General features: G+C 38.8%; 1 protein-coding gene across 1 annotated transcript; it reads right to left on the bottom strand.

Annotated features, from left to right (window-relative positions):
* Positions 1-3,345: 3,345 nt before the first annotated feature.
* On the bottom strand, positions 3,346-21,427 carry LOC140148841 (neurotrypsin-like). The gene is made up of 10 exons (XM_072170927.1): positions 19,995-21,427; positions 19,406-19,582; positions 9,864-9,935; positions 9,422-9,578; positions 8,899-9,140; positions 8,295-8,651; positions 7,721-7,925; positions 7,037-7,344; positions 6,679-6,833; positions 3,346-4,735 (listed from the first exon to the last, which is right to left on the bottom strand). The coding sequence occupies exons 2-10, from the start codon at positions 19,554-19,556 to the stop codon at positions 4,553-4,555; spliced, it is 1,830 nt and encodes a 609-aa protein (XP_072027028.1). The 5' UTR covers positions 19,557-19,582; positions 19,995-21,427; the 3' UTR covers positions 3,346-4,552.
* Positions 21,428-22,017: the final 590 nt, after the last annotated feature.

The following is a 22,017-nucleotide window of genomic DNA, read 5'->3' as shown; positions in this document are numbered from 1 at the left end:
AAAGAGTACTTGTATTTTGTTTGCCAATCAATAATTATCTCAATTCTGTTTGAATTCAAATACATCTATAGATTTTGATGTGTGTGTGAAAAAAAAAGTTGGGAGTTATATTAAATATGATGAAATAATTGAAATATGGCTTAGTTTTTGTTGTTATGTTAATTTGACTAATTATGACAATTTTGTGTGGGGTGTGTTTGAAATACACGTAGGAAAGGGATATGATATCACAGTATTATAATACAGCCCGCAGTAGCATTTCATATCTTCCTTTCTAAAGATTGCATCCTTCAATTGTAGAGAGAAATTTTGCAGACAATTTCTGCTCCCCATTTATTCACAAATCTTTTAGTGTGTAATATTTGCCTTAAAGATTAGACATTTTCAACCCCAAATTTCTATGTCAAGTGTCAAATTTGCAGCAACGGAAAAACAGAATTTTTATGATTAAACTGTAACAACGTCATTTCCGAGTTACACGATTTGTTTAAGCAAAATATTACAGAACGGTGGAAAACAAACTTGCCAATAGCTTGATGAACCACAGACCCTTCAAAACAAAAACACATTTTTACTGAAAGCAAGTTACACACCCAAGGGGACCCAGCAAACGTTTTTATTCAAAACTTTCAATAACCATTTAAAAATGCTTGGTTTTATATATATAAAGGTCATATGAACGTTTTATATGAAAAAAAGACCTACTGTAAATGTTATTGTTAAAATATATTTTGGCAAACATTTTTGCCAAATAATAAGCTAGGTGGTCAGAATTTTTTCAAATTGGGGCCAAACATGGGTAGCATGTCGGCCTTGGGGTATATCAATGACCCCTTTTTCTAGGAAATTTTGTATATGGATGGGCCCTTTGTTTTTCAATTGTTTTGGAAAATAACCCAATTTTGCCCCACTGTAACCAAAAATTTTGAAATGTCCCCCAGGATGCAGAGGAAAAGTTGTAAAAACAGACAATTTGGGCGAAAATTGACTTGTTATATCAATGGGTCCAAATTCTCAGCGGCACACCCCTACGCTGCAAAAACTCAGGTGTTAAAAGTTATTGTTATACTTTCCAGGAGTCAAAAATGACACCAAGAGTGTAAAAATACCACCCAAAAGTGTTCAAAAATAACACCCCTAGCTAGGTGCGGCCCTTTATTGATTTGACTCCAACCGGTGTTACATTTAACACCAGAGTTTTTGCGGTGTATAAACCAAACTTGGGTACCCACCTGGGAATTTGATCTCGTGCGCTAGTTTTTAATGTTTCTATGTTCCGGTGTACAGTGTACGATGTGATATGATGTAAGCTTCTAGATGATCTAGAGCAGTTGGGGGGGGGGGGGAGCAATTTGAGAAAAAAATTCCAGAATGTAAAAAATGGTAGCAAAGCGGCCATCTGAGGGGATATGCCCCCCCCCCCCCTCCCCCGAAGTGAGAAAATGAAGAAGACCCGATTGAAGCCATTTGGTGGACCATTTTTGTAAAAATTTTAGTTTGAAAAAGCCGAAAATTTGCAAAATGACGACCCAATTGAAGCCATTCCTGGACCAGTTTTCACTGTTAATGTTAATATTGTACAAAGTATTGCTTTAAACATTAAGTGCCGGGTGTACAATACAGAAGCAAAAACGGCCAATTGTTTATCCATACGCAGGAGTGTCATAAGTTTGGAAATTTTGCAAAATGAAAGTTTTGGGACAAGTTTTCACTGTTATTGTATGAATTATTGCTTTAAACATAAAGTGAATGAGAAACTTGCAAAATGAAGGTCCAATTGAAGCCATTTGGTGCATCATTTTTACACTAGCACTATTTATATCATTGCTTTAAACAAAAACAAACAAAAAGGCCCAAACTCAATTTGCAAAATTTTTAAATGTTATACAGGCCCACTGACACTTTAATAGATGTGAGACTCGCAATAAAGTACTAGTAAACGTATGTAGGGCCTATGTCTGTATTCGGTCAAGTTGATGGTAACTCGATGTTTGATACGACAAATTGACATAAAACTGCATGCGCCTGCTGAATGGACCGCTTCATTAGTTGCAAGGTATTCTCGTTGAAAAGGTTCAGGTTATTCGAGGTTTTTTTTCCAACTTTGGAAATTGCTATATGTTGCCATGGTTAATAAACACCGACACGAAAGCATCCTTGAACTATTATTACTGCATTTTATAGACGAATCTAATTTCACGCATTCCTACACCTCAATGGCAGCCATAGCTGGGTCCCCCCATAGGTCTATCCCACCTAAAATGTGAAATGATGTGGCCTTGGCGGGGATTTAAGTTGTGAATTGAGTTTGGCATTATAAAAATGAAAACAAATATTCTCTGGTTGAGCTAGCATTTTCCTGACACCCTGTGGTCTACATTACACGATAAAAGCATTAATGGGAATATTCCATTTGTTTTAGGTTGATTTTTATTGCGGTAGTGAAAGCATGCTAGTGGTATTCGTAGGTAACATTGGGTTATGATGTCACATACTATCACACGTCCTGGATATATTTTTCAAGATTAGTAATGGCACTTTTGGTTCCTATAAGGCCAACAAGCCTTCAATCAATGGGCAAAAGGGGAAAAATTGGAGACATTTTATTTTGGACTTTTATTTTTGGCCCGTGTACACTTTTGGTTGGATTCGACCATATATCAAGGAGGGTTTGGGACTTCAAAAATGACTTTTTGAACATTTTGACTGTAACAAAAATGTCTACCAAATATCAGTACCTTTTCATTTGAACATACATGTTCACAAAAAGTGGACCTTCTGAAAGGAAGTGTTCCTTCTTCTTTGGGTGCCACCCCGGCTACAGGCTTGCTATCGTACCAGTGGCGTAGCCTGGGTCATCATATGGGGGGGCACCGGGTCTGATGGGGAGGGTGGGCACAGGCCATTTTTCGGCAATTTTCCTATGGGATTTTCTAAATTTTGAGATCGATTGCAGGGGCATCGTCCCCCGTGCCCCTATGCCTCTACGCCACTGTATCGTACTACGAATCTTCTACTTTCAGGAAAGAAGACTGATGTCAACAATAAAGATACAGTATTGACTAGTTGAACTTCTTGGCATAGCCTAATAATTTATGACGAAGTAAACGAACAGAGAGCGAAGGTGGCTGGAGGGGGGGGCGGAGATAGAGGGTCAATTTATAATGGCTCTTCCTCCCATAAAAACGTCTCCCAGTCTTGAATAAAGTAAAAAACAAAAAGGTTTCACATTTCCGCTTCTCACCCTTTCTTCTTATATTACTAGTATTGTAAGAATATTCGCGGCTCACGCCGCTCATACTCTTACTACTACTTATAGGCCTACATTGTAATCTTCTTCTTCTTAGCGTGTCCACGGCACAAGATTATATGTGTTTCAGCCAGTACTCCACACATTTTTTCAGCATTCTCATTGTAAACTGCTAAGTCAGCAGTTGTGCATGTTTGTCCACAATCGCAGGTTACATCTGTATTCTTTCGATATCTTCATTTGCTGAGGTTGACTAGAGAAGATGAGCATTAGGCATTTCCATTCAACCCAACTCATGAACTTGCATCTGCACCAGGTGGTAGTTCTTCGCCAACAGGAATATTCAAAGTTGGTGGGTCAGTTGAGTATAATAATACAATTGCAAAAAGTTTTCATTTGAGAAGGGAATGCCCAGACGGTTGATAACTTTATTGTCTTGTTTTCTGCTGCGTTAAGGGGGTGTCGACATTAAAGTGATACTCTCCGGAAAGTTTTCTAATAATTAATTTAATTTCTTACAAATCACAATTTAACAAATAACGATTATAATGAAACCCCTTATTGGGGGTGTTTATTGTGTCAATATAATTACACCAATTAAAACATGTAGTGTGATGTCCCAGATTCATAGCCAATTTGGCTAGCGCTCTTTTTTACAAATCATTAAAAGGCAACAATATTAACATGCAAATTAATATAGCATATACAACTATACAAATTAAAATACATACAATTTTCAAAGTAAAAAAGCAGCACTTCCAATTACATGCTCAATGTACATAAGATAACCTGTTTATAAGGTACTATGGAGCCATCGATTTAGAAGTGATTCCCACCCTAATAAAATGGGAAACACGGGGGGAAACATTATTTCAGAAGTAAAGCAAGGGGTTGGGGTTGCAAAATCACTATGTGACACGTCGAGGTGAATGAACATTCATTGATTATAGAATGATCGATTGATTGATTGATAACCGAGTTGCGATTATCACCCTCCCAACTGTCTTGCACCCCCCAACAGCTCCCAACTTAATTTGCGTCTGACGTCATGACAAAGGCGCGCCGTGATTGGTTGCTGACCTGCGCAGTATGGCATTTTTGGTCTGATTGACAGGACGTCATACGCAAACTAGTCTTTTTAATTCGGTCTTCAATTATAGGAGGAGAAAAGTGTGACATTTTTATTGACAAGTATGGTACATTTTCCTTTGTATATTTTCCTTTAGGAAATGTTAATGTTAGCTAAAATTAAAAAAAAATCAGTGCGGGCTGGAAACGGGAACCAATGAATTTTCATTGGCCTTATCCATTCGGGCCTCCTCCATTATTAATTGTAATATATATCCAATTTCCAAAAGGCGACACCCTTGTGAGTACATCCGGATAACTTGGATGAGCGCAGCCTCCATATCCCCAGCTTGTAATGCCAACCAAGTCCCAATAACCTGCAGGATTCTTGCACATCATTGGCCCTCCACTGTCACCCTGTATAGAAAAAAAGAGCAGCAAATCAAAAATCTGCATTGACAGTTGTTTTCTTTCATAGTTCAGTGGCGTTGCGTTATAGGGGCACGGGGCATGTGCGTCCCCCAATCGATTTGAAATTTTAGAAAATCCCATACACACTTAAAACTACGGGGTCAAAAAATGACCCAAACGGGGTCATTTTTGACCCCAGCATAGTTATCAACTAAACACCATAGGCCTACCACTAACGGGGTCATTTTGACCCCATTGGTCGGGGTCATTGCAATGACTACGTATTTGGGTCAAATAGTAACCCCATTGGGGTCAAAATATTACCACATTTCGGGGTCAAATGAAATGACCCTTCAAAAGGGTTGCCTTATTGGGTTACTTAATGACCTCATTTCGGGGTCAAAGGAAATGACCCATTTGAAAGGGTTGTTTTATAGGGTTACTCAATAACCACATTTAGGGGTTGTTTGGATTTTTAGTAGGCCTATGGTCATGCTGGTCCCACCAGGACATAAGTGTGTTTCTGCACAGAGAAAGCATTACATAAACAGCAAACTGCAAAATGCATCTGTGTATCACACTCACACACAGTCAGTCATCGCCTATGACAGTTCACGTATTATAAGCTTACATGATATAAGCTTATAACAACTGCAGCCAAGACACCAGCCACGACAGCATGAACTTGGAATGAATCTGCGTGCTAGACAAGGGTCTATGCATCCTTGCAGTCTCACTTTTCAACTAACTTTTCATATTCCATCATGCAGACAAGCACACACGACAATCCGCTGAGCTGCACAATCAGAACAAATATGGCGCTGATGTGACCACGTGAGCCGATGCACACCGTGTGTGCAAATAGTGCCGAAATGCAAGTCATTATAAAGTTGACAAATTGGGTAACTTCGGTCAAAAAATTAGTTTTATTTATTAATCAACAAACATTAATTGCAGCTCATGTTTAAACTCATTTATGAATTGAGATTTTCAAAGCGGAAGATTGAAACTGATATCAATGCGCGACGGTATCGGCAAAATGACCACTAAGTTTTTGACCACGTTCGTCATGGCTAAAATGACCTCGTGAAAGTGGTCAAATTAAAACAGTACAACCCCCTTGAAGGGTCAAAACAACCCCAAACGTGGTCAATTCAAAATGACCACGGAAAATATAACCCCGTAGTTTTTAGTGTGTAGGAAAATTACCAAAAAACGGTCTGTGCCCCCACCCATCAAGCCAAATGCCCCCAATCATGGTCGGGGCCCCCCCCCCCCCCTGCGGATAACTCACGCTACACAACTGTCATGGTTAATGAGTAAGATTTAATCTTTCCCTAAAGAAGTCCTTTTCAGAGGCTGAGCTTTCGGAACTCTAGCGAGTGCCATCTTCATGGATAACGCTTATATTAACCTAACGAGGTTTTATAAATCTCTTTGACAGGCTGAGATTGGATTAAGAATTTCCTCTCTTTCTTGTCACGATTAATTCACTCTGAATCTTCTATTTCACTCCTTTCTTACAGGAGTTTATATAAGGCCAGCATGTTAATAGCCTTTTAGACTGGCTTCAGTGGCTTGAGCATTTTGCTTGAGTCAGGTCCCATCAAGAGAATCTTGTCCAATACAGACCCAAGTGTGTCTCTGCATGGAACGATCATTTGAACATAAAAATATGCCTTAGCAATACAATGTAAATTTTTGCATAACTTGATCCAGCATACAAGAGCGAATCTTACTTTACTTCTTTACCAGACTTTACTTGGTTGTTTTCAGGCCGATGAAGGTAAAATTGGGATCCTTGTTTGTCTTCTTCTCCTTCTACTTCTTGTTCTTCTTCATGTTGTTGTAGGTGTTTTGTTGTTGTTGTTGTTGTTGTTGTTGTTGTTGTTGTTGTTGTTGTTGTTCTTATCATCATCATTGCTGTTTTTGTTCATAGCCATACTTACAAAACAAGATCCAGTTCGTGAGCCACTCCAGGTGGTGGAAGTGCAAATCATGTTGTCTGTAATATCTGACGAACTGTATCCATGATTGGTTCCGCATTCGGCCGGCATAATGAGTGGAGAAAGCACCTCTTGTAACACCGTAGCAATAGAACCACCTGTTTCAAAATAACATATATCATACCTCTCAATTTGTTGGGCCTTCTTGGTTTTAAGACCTATATGGAGTGACATTCGTATGAAATGACAATTTATCGTGTTTATCTTATTTACATAGCAGCGATCCTGAGACGTTGCCTAGAAACTGCGCCAAAAATTTAAATTAAAATGGACGAACGGGCCTGCATGTTTTAGAACTTACCTGGGTAATCCGTCTGTCCCCAACCGATGACATAGCATGGTTGTCTCATAGGATGCGTTAATGGTCGTGTACTTCCACCCCCTGTTACTATACCGTATGTTGTTTTTTCGTGATCAGACATTCCAATGGTAGGACATACAGGCTTGACGCTATCAGTGAATGACAATGGATCTCGTAGCTTCAACAAAGCTAAATCGCTGTCCAAGGTAGCCGAGTTATACGATGGGTGTCTAAAATAGGTGTCAATAAGTGTAGTTGGTGATCCCCCCAAGTTGAGTGTGCCGCAAACTATCGACATTGACGAAGATCTGTTGCGAGATTTAAAAAAATATCATTACTATGAAGCGTTGTCGTCATTGTTACCACTTTTACTTACCTTTTGAGACAACATTTATAAAATCAATTGAATCGACAAAACTTGAAAACAATATGCTGGCCAATCAAATACTTCTTTGGTGTATACTATATATGGTATACAGATACAGATAATTAAGTATTCATGGTATAGACCTACTCCCGGACCTGCTGTAAGTTGTGAAAATGAAAAAGAGTAGGGCCTATAAACTGTGACTATTCTGATACATTGATGTACGCAGGGACCGTATTATACGGTTATTTGTGTATGCCAATTCTTCTTCTTAACTATATTCTCTATGTCATTTTTAATTAACTTGTTAAACTTACACACAATGTGCTGCAGTTAAAGCCCATCGACTGCTCAGAAGTTCAGCTGTACATGTAAAGTAATTCCTACGTCCTTGTCTACGGTAAAGGTAACAAGCCCATGGCCACGCCTTGTCAGGCGCATTGACACCACCAATGATGCGATTGTTAAAAGATGATCTGCCACAGACATTGTTGAGATTCTGCCATTGTGATGAGTAAGCTCCTGTAAAATACAAACAGGATTTTGTAGAATGATTACCATAATATCCTTCTTATTTTTTGTCTTTCGATTAGGCCTATGATGTGCGTTATAAAAAGCACTGAAGTGAGATGAATAACAAAATAAAATCTGGGCTTTTAGATTACTCTACCTTACTGTAAAAAATCGTCCACATAATGCGCCTACGAAAACAGGCTGTAGCAAATTGTTCATTTACTCAGTGGCGGCGCCAAGGGGGCTGTTATTTCGACCCACTTGTCCTTTGAATATTGTCAACTTTTTAGGCCCAAAATGTTCGATTTATATTTTTTTCGCATTTTACCTCTCCTAAAAATTACCCCATTTCCTTTAGATAAAGTTGTATTTTATTACCTGTCTCATCCCACGGTGTAACAACTGCTTGTCCTTCAACCACAGTGACTGTAAATGTGCAAACTGCTGTATTCCCACTGCTGTCCGTTGCTGTTGCTGTAACTGTGCTAGTTCCTATAGCGAAGTTTCCACTTGGCATTGTCAAACCTGATTGTATTGAACTTGGTGAACCAATGTCATACGTAATAGTTGGTGCTGGTGCAGGGTTGCCATTATCGAAGGTGTCTGTTGCGGTAGCAGGAGGAAAGGTGAATAATACTGTTTGTCCTACAGGTGCAGTGATGGTAGCACTTCCTTGAGGCTGGTTTCCTGGACAAGTAATGGCAGGAGGGGTGGTATCTGGTGATGGAGGGGTGACTATGAAATGATTGAAAAACAAAACAAATAAATGTATGATTGTTTCAGTCGCCAAAATACATACAAATATTCCAGTCACTGTACTGGACAATTTTCATCCGTCTGTTGTTTTGTTTATGTACATATTTTACATACTAAAATATGAAGAAGTTGTGTAGTTTTTAAGCAGTTGCTAGGTACACAGTGTGCTGCGTAATTTTAAACGAACCATTTTAATAGTGCAAAGGGAATTGAATAAAAAAATTACTTGGTACGCAGGAGACTCCAGCATCCTGTCCACTGCTGCATTGATTGGTTCGAAGTCTTTGATTCGTACAATCATTGACATGGGATTCAGTACCAAGACACTCCACTGAGAGTAGTCCATCCAAAACGGCTCCAAAAGAAATGGGAATCGTTGTAGCATCAACGACAGGATATGCAAGTTGCCTACAGACTACAGTAGCATCTCCATCATCCCAGTTGTTACTACAAACTCTCTTCCATTTACTGCAATATAATTATGATGACATATTAAATAAATGGGTGATTTAGTAGGCCTATTTTGGTTATCTATTAGGGGGCCAAAATGATGCGGTATTTATTGGTCGCCATTGGCATGATTAGCGATCACGCTTGAACTCGTGGTCGTACCGGGGGACTTAGTTGTGTCACAATGGCGACCGATTTAGACACAATAAGCTTTAATTTATGCTGATTCTTTCAAATCATTGTTGGAACGATGTAAAATATTTACAATAATTGTAAAATTGACGCAGGCTTCTACGTACTTATTGTCTAAAATTTCGACTCTTCCATTGTCACCAACAACACCAGCTGAATCGACAAGTCTGACGGTCGTGAGTTGTGGCACAGGTTTAGCCCTCATATGCTGTCCTGGATTGGTCTCATTCCTAAATTGCCACATACCTGCAAATTGAAAAGAGTCTACAAGAAACAAGTACACTGTTAAAACACTGGGTAATTTTTACCCAACATTGAATCAACCATATCAGCAACTCATCAATTAACATGTGTCCATTGAAATTGGCACAGAATATTAACCAGAAAGCTCTGCTTTTAATATCGGAAACCTATTTTTTAATTGTTGATCTTATAAACTAGTCACCATGGTCACGTCAATTGTTTGAGACTTCACGAGCGATTTGTTAACTATCTTTATCAATATGATTTATAATAACCCGGCAAGTAAAAATATGTAAACAATCTTACCCGACAATTCCGATTCCTGTTGTTTTTCTTCATCATGTACTTCAACTTGTTTATCTATTAAATTTTTTCCTTCTGCGTGAGAAGAAAATATAATAATGCATAAAAAAATAGCGCAATTATTTACTGTCCGCATAGGCATTGATCTATTAAGCCTCAGCGCACATTATAGGTTGTCGCTGATCACTACGGCCGGCGCCATACCATTTAACAACAAGCGCACACCGTATACATTGCACAATTGACCTTCGCAGCCAGGATTAGCTCCCCGATTTTTGCACGAGACAATTGACAGTAAAATTCCTGGTCCAGGGGAATTTCAAGCTTTAACTTAATTTTTCCACGAGAGAGGGAATTTCAAACTTTGATTAAATTTTTCCACGAGACGTACTGAACCACCACCAGATCGAGTTCGAACCCGCAACCTCTCGCACAATAGTCGCACGCCTTATCGATTGGGCCAACTCGACTGCTACTTGACTTTCTAATAGAAAGTTTATGAACAAAATGGAAAATATTGCCAAAAATGATCCAAGTGGTCATAACAACTAATACCAAAATTTGTGTGTGATGACAACAGAAGTTCTGTGTTGCTTTTGCATTACTAAGGTAAAACAAGTGTGTGGTCCTAGCTCATTTCAAGACATGCGGGCTATCTATAGGCAGTGCCCTTCTATAACTTAGTAAAGCCACATATCCTGGACAAATATAGGGATAACCATAACCTTAAAGGTGTTCCAGAAAACTTCTATATTCTTTAAATCAATTGGCAATTAGCAGGATAATTGGTTATATTAGGGAGTTAAAAGGATAGAAGAGGGTGTGTTATGCCCTTCACACGATCAAAACTATTAATGAACACGTTGTAAACAATTGTCTTATTTTAGATATTTGATTAAAGTTCATATATTTGGGTCTATAATTGTGATGACATAATTGAATTTTATAACTAAAATTGAGCATTAGTGCAATATAATGAATGATGTTAAAATTTTAAAACCAGACTGTTATGAACAATCTATACTATAAGATGTGAATGTTGTTTGCTTTTAAGGTTAAACAAAGTGTTGAAGGGCTTTACCTCCAGAAAAAATATATTATTACCTTATACGTAAGAAAATATGTCTACTTATCATGTGAAATAAAAAATCCGGAAAAAATGTGTGAAAATGTGTTTTTAGCCTATTTTTTTAGCTCTTGTCAAGCACTATTATTCGATTTGTTTACAAGCGCCAAGCAACTGTCGTCTAGGAGAGTGATTGACATCTTTATTATTAGAGAAGAATGGAATCTGTATAGTTCATGAATATTCATGTAGTATTTATACAACCTGTATCCCAGCCATTTTGCTTAGCTATCATAATCGTTCATATAAGACGCCCATATGATCCATGGTGTTAAACTGATATTCAGCAACTTTATATCTCTCGATCTTTGCGATCCGAAATATTGAATTTCAACTTTAGGCACATCTCTAGCAAGATAATTAAATACCTGTCACAAATAGAGGTCTTGAAATGTTACTTGCAACGTTAAAAATGTGAATAGAGAACAAATCGGGTTCAAACATGCTTCAAAAATATGAAGGAAATTGTCAACGCCTACTACCAGAATAGCCGGAAGAGGGCAGACTTCATAAGGGAGTGTTCATAATATATTTTAGTGGGGACAAAGAATTTGGAATTTATTTCGGGAAATTTCCTGGGTTTTTGTTTTGTTTTTTATTTTATCTTCCTGTTCGGGTGTTTCTGGTTGGCACATTTTCGGGGCATTTTCATGCACTTCACAGGAGTTTTTTCGTGGTTTCTCTGTAGCTGTCGTGTGTATTTTTCCACACGTACAGGGTATAAATAATAAATGAATAATAATATATGAAAAAAGAATCTGGAACTTCAACGTCAAAAAACAAAACAAAAACAAGACAAACTGTACCCTGCTAAAAATATCAACCCCTACCCTCTCTGAGAATAAAAATAATAAGACTCCAACCTCACCTGCAAAAAAATATTTTTTCGGGGGATAATTTGGGATAAGTTCGGGCCTATTTTATTGCGACAATTTTCAAAATCTATAAGGTGAAATACGGTGTCATGGGGATGTGCGGCAGATTTGGGGTGCATTTTCAACCATTTAGTTTAGACTCTGTTGTATTTTTTAGCCATGATTTTATTGACCCTCAGTGTCTTGAAAATGATTTTCTCGAAAAAGTAAAAATTTGCGAAAACTTTCAGTCCAAAAGTTGATACAATTTTGGGTCTGTTTTATTCAAATTTGGTTTAAAATCGTACCGTAGTTTTTCGGAGTCACAGCCTCACATCCTTACCCAAACCAACTTGAGAAGGTTCCCCCGGGTGTGTGCAAATTTGCAATTTATAGGCCGGGCCTACACTCATCATTTAAGCCTAAAATCAAAGTGTTAATACCATTAACACTACCATGGCCCGTTTTGTCGTGATGACTGGCTTCCAAAATGTAGGCCTAGGCCTATTTTAAATTATAAATCTGGTCCCGCTAGAGGTGTGTTTTTACCCGCGGAGGTCTCTCCTCGGGTTCGTGGATGTGCCACAGTTTTGGGGTAGGCCTACCTTTTCAACGACTATGATGGGTGGGTTTACAGCGAAGACCAACTTTTGGGCGCATTTTGGCAAAAGTGCCCTTAAAAAAGCGTCAAATTAGGCCAAATGTGGGTGACTTTGACCCCGCGGTACAAATGTTTTGAAGAGACCCGCCCGAGGTGTTTTTATAAAAAAATGGTCGCCCCTGCTAAAAAACCTCCCGGAATCAAGCATGGGTAGGCATACCAAAATGCCTTGAGACCCCCCCCAACCCAGCGCCGGAACCTCCATGACATGATATTCTCCGCGAGTCCACCAGAAAATATAAAAATAGGCCTATAACATTTTGATAGGCCTACTAGACCTATATTTGTCTGTAAACCTTTCTTGTAGTTGTAGGCTACCGCGTATGTCTACCGTGATGACAGTAGCGTAGCTGTTGGGGGGGGGCAATTGCAAAATTGCCTATTTGGGCCCCTGCCCTCTAGTGCAAGGAAAAAAAGAGGGAAAGAGGGGAGATCTCGGAGGAAGCCGTAGAGAGGGTGAAAGGAAAGGAGTCAGAGAGATGGGGAATCCAAACGATATGCAATACAGCTCAATAGGCCTACCATATACGATTATTATCAATAAGCCTGGCAAAAATTGTCTATTTGGGCCCCCTCCCCCAGTGGGAAATTTGGTGGATTTGGGCCCCGCCCCATAGGGCCTACAGTCTTGCCCTCTGAATCCCAGCTACGCCGCTGCGTGATGATGTTGCAAAGTTGCGGAAGTTCATTCATAAATTTCCCATTTCCACTCGACAACAACCCGGGACAACAACAGGCCAGCACGCAGCGCGCAGTAGCTAATCCCCGAGCTAATCAGAGACATGTGCGTTTCTCTTTCAACAGAAAATATGTGACCATGTGACTGACACGATGTACGCTTCAAATAATTATGCTCTCGGCGTCGAAAGTATGATAATCAGATAATGGAAAATATTTATAACTAGCGGGAGACCCGCGCTTCGCGCGGGTCCCCGCTAGTTGAGTAAACGGGAGCGGTTAGTAAACGGGAGTGGTTAGTAAACATGGTAAACGGTGATGATAATCATGGTGTCTTGGTGTAGATCATCTTATTCATCCAGTAGAGCAATGATCATGTTAGCTTGATAATCATAAATATCCAGACCTGTGATAATGTTGTTACTCATTCAATCCATCAGATTACTTTTGAAACAGCTCGTGACAAAATGATTGATTTTAACTTTATCCCAACAAACATAAAACACTAAGGTTAGAAGAGGTTGCTAGAAAACGTTTCAATTTCGGGTTATAATCGTAAGCAACATTAAAAGTTGCTGCAAAACATTTTAAGCGATTCCGTGTTGTTAATAGCAAGGCCTATATTCTAGCCAGGATTTAATTGCGAGGCGGGGGCCGCAGAATTTCCAAAATGTGGACATTCACCCACACCCTAACATTTAACCTTTTCGGGCTATACTGAACAGTTCTGTCCCTGTTGGCTACATTTAAACATTCCCTCTGAAAAGTGGACTTTCTTGCAAATCTCTCACCCAATGAACCCCTTTTCATCAGCTTACACCCATGATCCCCCGAAATGGCTTCAAGGCCTTTACTCACCAAGTTTTCAATTCTGAGGGGACACAACCCCCTGCACGGCGCGCGACACAATGGTGCTTCGTGGCCATTCAAAAAGGTGGCGGCAAAAACTTCGAGTGTGCCCCCCCCCCCCTTCGCCACTGTCTAGGCCTACTCGCGGAAGCAACAACATTAAATGCGTCCATACCATGCGCGGCAATGCGCGTGAAACTATGGTGCCGTGTACGCGCAGGTGCGTGACTCGCCACTTACTGCATTTGACGCGTTTGCTGTCATGACCTAATCCATAAGGTTATTGACCTCAACGGCCTAGCAACCAACCATTTTTTTGTTATTTCCATAGTGATTGAATAGTTTTGCAAAAATGAACGTCAGATGGTTTAATGGCAATATGTACCCGATCAATGTACGCAAAAATCAGAGCTGAAAGTGAAAGCATCTCGGCGCCTGCTTCTGGACAAGATTTAGCGACTTCCTTTTATTTATATAGATGAACACTCCCTTATTTAGCCACACCTCAGTTCCTTTCTCGGGTTGCCTGGTATATCAGCAAAATCCTACACCTATCGCCTTCCCTTGGTAAAATCCCTGATAAAAACTCGTGATATTGAAATTGAATTTCAGCGCCAGAACTTCCGTCATTCTAGCATCATGGATGGATATGCAGTGGCGCCGCTAGGGGGGGGGGGGCAGTATTTCCCCCAATATTTTTTCTTTCCCACCCAGTTTTTAGGCAAAATCCCCACAATTATGTAATTTTCCACTTTTTGCGGCAATTTAGTGCAATGATTTCCAAAAATTCTGGTTCCGCCACTACGGGTATGGCCATAGCTAGGGGATTTCCCACCCACCCCAGTTGCCCTTGGTTATGCTGGACGTATGAGAAATTTAGAGCTTGTTCAATTCCACCAATTTTAGAAATTTTAAAGGTAGGCCTATATAGGCCTACAGTGATAGCCTATTAAAACGGATCACAGTCAAATAAAATATCGTAGGCCTAATAATTTTACCAATGGCATTTATTGAGCTGCTCCTATGGTTTAATATTGATATTATATAATTGAGCTCCTTGTCAAGCTCCTGAGTACAGTGACTAACTGAGCTCCCGCTATTTTCAGAAATGAAGGCCTGGCCTTAAATGAATAATTAGGATTGAGGCAGCCTTTTGTTTCATTTTACAGAACTTTTTTAATCCCCCAAAATTAGTGGGTTTTTTTAATGGGGAGTAGGCTTTTAAAACGAAATTCAAATTTGGCAATATTTTCCATTGCTTAACGAATTGATCTGCGTGAAAATGCCTAAACATGTGGCCAGAGCGGGATGAGTGGTATAAAAATCTTAACTTGTGAGAAAGGACGTAGGCCTATGGGGTTGTATGAGGTTGTGGATCACGAAATGCCCCTTTAATGTGTGCTAGGTAAAGTCATTCTTCCTCCCTTTCGACATGCCAAAATTTATTCCCTCCCCGGCCCCGGCTTGCCAAAAATTGCTTTCTCGAAAGGTTGTGCAATCAGTAGGCCTACCGGTATTAGCCTACTAATTATAAGCCAAAATTTCCAAGCGACTCGCTAAAAATCGCTTGCCTCCCGTCTCGGCCAGCCAAAAATCGCTTGTCCGCACCCCCTAGACTGCCAAATTTTGTGGCCCCTCCCCTTGGCCTGCCAAAATGCCCCACCCCTTTGCATAGGCCTAGGCCTATATGCCAATTTTTTGGGATCCCCAATTTCCATGATACCCATACCTTAAATGGATTTCTAAATATCTACCTGTTGCAAGCGCAGCAAGCATGAAAATGTGCACATTTTTTTCGCGCCCTAACTACCCCCCCACATTTTCCCTCCCATGCACCAGGTTCATTGGCGCTAGATTTTAAGCTAGAAAATACCTAAATATTTTAAAATCCAAACTCGGCAACACCACTATGACGTAAGGAATCGGGCAAATAGAGCCCGTCGTATACGTAAACAGAAAGAAAAAAAAAAAATGAGAGTGTCACTTTTGTCCAAAAAATTTCGAATTTTGGCCTTGAGCAGCGACAATCAGAGGTAAGAAAAACACAGTATGACGCAGCTTGAAATATAGAATCACTATATCAATTTTGAAGTTTGTACTTCAAAGCACAAGCCGAAACGAGGTGAAATGGTTCTAAAAAAATTGATTTCGCTGTATCTTTTTATCGCGAAACTAGACAATTTGACAGCAGCGAGTCGGAAAAATATCAAATATCTCAATTTTCTGCTATCGAAATAAAAATTTAAATAGCACCTGCATATAGGAGAGGGTTTATAGAAATAATGTAGGTCAGAATTTTGTCTATGAAATCGTGCACGGAATTGTTATTACTGGTTACAAAACGACATACAAGTGGAGGCCATTTTACTTCAAATTCGGCAAACATGTAAGCTTACTAAAACAAATCGAGACAAGCAATATCAAGAATAAATATGCACATTCTTTTATTGACTTGTTTGTAATGTGCGTCGTAGTTCCCAACAAAATCGCCACTTCCACTGAGAAATTATGGCCGTGTTCCCAAAAATCTTGATGCTCCGGATATTGAAAAAAATTGAAATGTTTGAAAAGTACATTTCTTTTTGAGCCAAGTGGAAAATTCAAGCATAATAATAACCCTTACACTTTCAGCTTTTAGACGTAGTTTGCGTTTTCTCTCTACGATATTTATTTCCAGAAATAGATAATTTTAAAGGGGGCTACATGCAGTCTCATTCTGGATCGATCATTACAAAGTTTAGTATAACCTTAAAAACTTCATTTGTGCAATCACATCATGACAGTTATGTGAGAAGATTAGAAAAAAATAAAATCGCTGATGAATTTGACTCAGACCAGTGGCGTAGCCAGTGGGGGGGGCAGTCGGTTCATGTAAGGCCGTCGGTTGGGTTAACAACAGGAGGGGCAATACTGGGGCGGGTGCCCAAATCCACCAAATTTCCCACGGGGTGGGGGGGGGGGGTAGACAATATTTGCCAGGCTTATTGATAATAATCGTATGGTATTGCATATTGTATGAATTTCCCATCTCTCTGCCCCTCCTCTCCCTCTCTCTCCTCTCTTTTTCCTCTTTCTCCTCCTTTTTCCTCTTTTTTCCTTGCACTAGGGGGCGGGGGCCCAAATAGGCAATTTTTGCCAGGGGCAATCTCCCCCTGCCCCGGCAGCTACGCCACTGGTTGTTAATACCCCCTCCCCCCAATTAATCACTGACAGGTCAATCTTTGGACAAATTTGGACGTGTCTCGAAGCTTCTCGAATAATAGATTATCTATGGTTGAACTAGCGTCAGGTCAATTTCAGCAGACAATGCATGGTATTAAAGGCTGAAAAGCACCCAATTCATATAGTATTCTATGTATGCACGTCATCAAGAGGCATTAAGGGTACACGGGGCATTGTTGTCCAAAGCAGCCAAAAACTCGATTTTCATTATCTAAATCAATATATTATTGAAAAATAAAACTTTGATCACGTTTTGTAAAAGTACATTCTACAAATTATGTACTTAAAAAACTTGCTTGATTTCTTGTTGTTAATTAGCTTATTGAGCTATGCACGTTTTACAAAAGTGTTGTTGTTTTAGCCTTCTTTAACTTAACTCAAGAACCACAGGGCTTTCAAAAGTATATATGTGGTATTGAATTCTTCTACACGCTATAAAATGATCAATGCAATTTTTGCCAAAGCTCACTACCATTGGCAAAATGATGTAAACTACCAGTACCAAATCGCAACAATTTAAAATAGTTGCTAACCTTAAGGGATCTAAAATGAGCGTTTATTGCGTTTCGACAGTATTTTTTGTGGGACATGAAAGCACCTCAGACCTATCGAATTGCATTCTGAATACGAAGCATGTCTTTCTGATATCAAATAATTTTCATTTTTGAAAATCACAATATAATACAAATTTTATGACAAATTATAAAAATTTGATATTTTTCAAATTTTGATATATAACAGTCCTCGAAGTAAATTATATAAATCTAATGATATATTCTTAAAGTGTATGTAGCAGGGAGGAAAAGCCGATGGTCAATTGAAAATTTTGACCTTTCATATTGAAGATATGGATTTTTTCCCAAAAAGACCTTATTTTTGTTTGGTGTTTTGGGAAAAAAAATCCATATCTTCAATACGAAAGGTCAAAATTTTCAATTGATCGTCGGCTTTTTATCCCACCTACATACACTTTAAGTATAAATCATCAGGTTTATAAAGTTTACTTCAAGTACTGTTAAATATCAAAATATCAATTTTTAATGATTTGCCATAAAATGTGTATTAAATTGCGAATTTCAAAAAATCAAAATTATTTGATATCAGAATGACATTCTTCGTATTCAGAATGCAATTCGATATGTCTGATGTGCTCTAATGTCCCAAAATAAATACTGTCCAAACGTTCATACCCCAGCCCTTAAAGGCAAAAACAGCAGTATTGCCAAAGTTGAAGCCCCATTCAAATACATGTAGATAATTTCTCTTTAAGTAGAGAAATAACAGATTCGTGTAATTTTTTTTCTATTGTCTTTAATACACAGCTTTCAGCTTAAACATTAGCAGGCTATGTTAGCACATCCATGGCAGTAACAAAGGTGCTCAAATCTGAATTTGTTGATTTTTAAGATCCTCAAGAGAATATGTACCTTTTCTGACTTCTTTATTTTTAAGGTTACGTCTGACATGTTTACAACTTTGGAAAAGAATACATTTTCTTACCCCAATTGTTTTGTGACAACATACAAATAATCAATCAAGAGATGAAATTAGCGTAGCGAATGTTTTTGTTTTGTGTTGTTGTTGTTGTTGTTTTTTTGTGTTTATTTTGTTTTGTTGTTTTTTTGTTTTTTGGAAATTCGCGTCATTTTTTGAAATGTTGAAAAACAAAACATGGGAAAACATGTTGAGTAATTGTGCCACCAAATACTTAAAAAGTGCCACATACTGGCGTATATTTTTGTTTAGTTTAAAAACTATTTTTGAAAAAATGAGAAAATATTCCTTATAGGATTTGAAGCGATTTAAACGATTACAAAAATATCACAAAAGTGGACTCTCAGAAATCGACGTTTTAAAAGAAAGTGTCAAAATTATGCACAAAACGTGTGTTTGCATTTGCGTTAATTGCCTACATTATATTATGTGACTTTTTAGAGTAGGAAAGACAAAAATATTGATTAAAAAAAAATAATTAGGAACACAAATTGGGGATATCAAAAACCGGTTTCGAGTGAACGAATACATCTTCAATTTGGGTGGGTGCGGCCGTCTCCCTTTATCCGGCCAACAATGAGACAATAATTTATAGTTGTATGAAGGTTTTGAAACAGTGTTAAGGTTGTTGATATTTTCAAATGGAATATATAAAACTTACCTGTTTGATATATAATCAAAGCAGTCGTGAGTCCAATTAGTAGACCAGTTAAAATAAAAGCACCAATAAGAAAGAAACAACGCCAATCTTTTCGTGCAGCCTTCGGTAACGTCAGTGCCACCTGGTCTTCGACTTCAGTGGCCTTCTCCATGTTTAAGGAACAACCGAAGATGTTTCCTAAGAATTGAATAGAATTCTATTATTGCAGGGGTAGGCCTAAATGAATTAAAGGCAATTCCCACTAGCTTCCACTTATAAGAAGGAAAACAAAACACCTGATATATAGCAAACTATTCTTTGAGTAAAATATTATTCCAAGCGGAACAATTTGAGACCACTTTTATCAAAATCGAAGCATTTTTTACCCCTATATACCTTCTGAAGGAAACACATCACGGGCCTAAAATTGTACTAGAGTTATGAGAACAGTGATGGGCTCAATCTGCAGATGTCAAAAATATATACCGGTATAATATAAGTGGGGGATAGGGCACTCATTCTGGTCCCCTAGTAGTTAGTTAACAAAAGTCTATCACCATGATTATTAGAAAGTAAATATTCAATTTTATTTACTAAAAAGTATACTTACAATTATTAAAAAGCAAACGTATATCCGGGAGTGTAAAATTCAGACCAGTTGATAACTCGATATTGAGCATCTGACATCTAACTGACAGTGCCCGTTATTTTATGCTGAATGCGCCGCTTCATTTGCTGTAAGGTATTCTTTTCAGGAAACGTGACACCACGAAATTGATAACTTTTTACACAGCCGTTGACAGGGGCAACGGTATGTCATCTTACTAATTCTTCTTTCTTCTTTTTTTTAATCACTATACTTGATCTAACTCTGATTTTTACCATACCATCGGTCACCAGTCTTTTTCATCGTTCGTAAAGGAATCCAAATTGCATAATGTTTTTATTGCCAAGAATCATTTCATTGAGTCGATCAGTCATTTCATTCATTTTAATCAACTTCTTGTTCGTTGCCTAACTCTGACACATATGATCGATTTTGATATAAAATTGAATCGATCGAGCCCATATCTATTGGTCGAGCTATTATAGTTTAAAATATTGGACGAGACGTAGTCGAGTCCAATATTTTAAAACTCATAGCGAGAACAATAAATATTGGGCGTGAAGCATCCAATTTTATCATTATTATGTGTTGGATCCAATATTTTCACACACTTGTATTCATCAAAGCATAATAATGACCATTATTATGCGCAGGTCATTGTGTAGGCCTACATTCTCTTTTACATGATCATCCTCTCATGGCAGTGTATGCTGTTCTCAAGAATATTTGGCAAACAGGCCCATGGTGCTCCAATTGTATTGGCTGTGGACGGGGATATGTAAATTGGGTGATGATGTCACCGCTCATTATAGTTTGTCACTCGGTCTGTGGTAACTTGTGGTAATGCAGAGGACAAATCACTGCACTTGACCTTATACTGATCGATTTTGACTATACTTGGTCAGACCACGGTCACACATGCCACATGACCCTCGTTGGGTCAAATGTCACAGGGGGTCACATAGGTAAATAACTTTTCAGCTAAAAATGCCCATTCTCTTACAAATATTACATAGCAATCTAAAAACCACTTGCCCCGATACATTGTGTACATTACAAAGTTAACATGGATAAAGCCGAGACTATCCCTGAACATGGTGCCTCGGGTCTGTGATTAATTTGTGATGCCGACATAAATACCACATCCCCAGAGGATGTGTTCGTGGTATATGACCACAGCTACGTCTAGTTGTTTTGTTTTGTCCGAAAAATTGACCTTTTCGGTAATTCCTATAATAGACCTGAAATGTCGTCATTTGACGTCACGCTGAGGCGCACATCGGGAATATTGCGCACTTCCCGACTTTGAAATGCGCAGCACTTCAATATGAAATGGATATAGGTGTAGGGCTGGCACTTTCGCACTAAGGGGCATTCGGTGAGAGCAAAATGTAAAAAATATGGGGTCATTGGGTGAGAGCATGATTTTGGCATTCGGTGAGAGCAAATGTAAAAATATGGGGTCATTGGGTGAGAACATGACCTTTTTTAAATGGAATCTTTGGGTGAGAGCCGAAACAGCGCCACAAAAACCTCGAAAATCGAATTTCTAGTTCTAAATGGCTTCAAATTTCATTGTTTTTTCAAAATAAGTAACAAAATCAGTGAAAAATGAAAGTTGCTGTTCAAATTGAACTTGTAAGGGTCTTTGGGTGACAGGTCAAATGGAAAAATAGGGGGTCTTCAGGTGACAGAGCATGTGTTCGTAAAAAATATGGGGTCTTAGGGTGATAGCGATGCTGAAAAAGGGGGTCTTAACAGCCCTACATACACGTCACCTCCAAAGTTGGAGTGCCGCCCCCCCCAGGATTTTCACTGAACGATGCGCACATCGGCGTGACGTCAAATGACGACAACTCAGGTCTATTCCCAAAGGCTTATAGGATTTACCGAAAAGGTCAATTCTGGTTTTCCACATTTGGAATAAAAGTGTATTTCCATGGTTAAATAAGCAACGATACGTTTTGATGAAAGCATCCTTGACCGTACACCACTACAGTGCATGCATGGTGATGTCAACTGTTAT

The sequence above is a fragment of the Amphiura filiformis genome, chromosome 3 (genome assembly GCF_039555335.1).
Source record: "Amphiura filiformis chromosome 3, Afil_fr2py, whole genome shotgun sequence".
NCBI classification, from domain to species: Eukaryota; Metazoa; Echinodermata; class Ophiuroidea; order Amphilepidida; family Amphiuridae; genus Amphiura; species Amphiura filiformis.
The sequence above is the reverse complement of the archived record's forward strand: the minus strand, read 5'-3'. Positions and strand labels throughout refer to the sequence as shown.

Coding starts and splice junctions, on each gene's coding strand:
- LOC140148841 (XM_072170927.1), bottom strand. CDS start 19,556: ATGGAGAAGGCCACTGAAGTCGAAGACCAGGTGGCACTGACGTTACCG. Junction 9,936..19,405: donor TTTGATTATATATCAAACAG/GTAAGTTTTATA, acceptor CTTCTCACGCAG/AAGGAAAAAATTTAATAGAT. Junction 6,834..7,036: donor GGGACAGACGGATTACCCAG/GTAAGTTCTAAA, acceptor ATTTTGAAACAG/GTGGTTCTATTGCTACGGTG.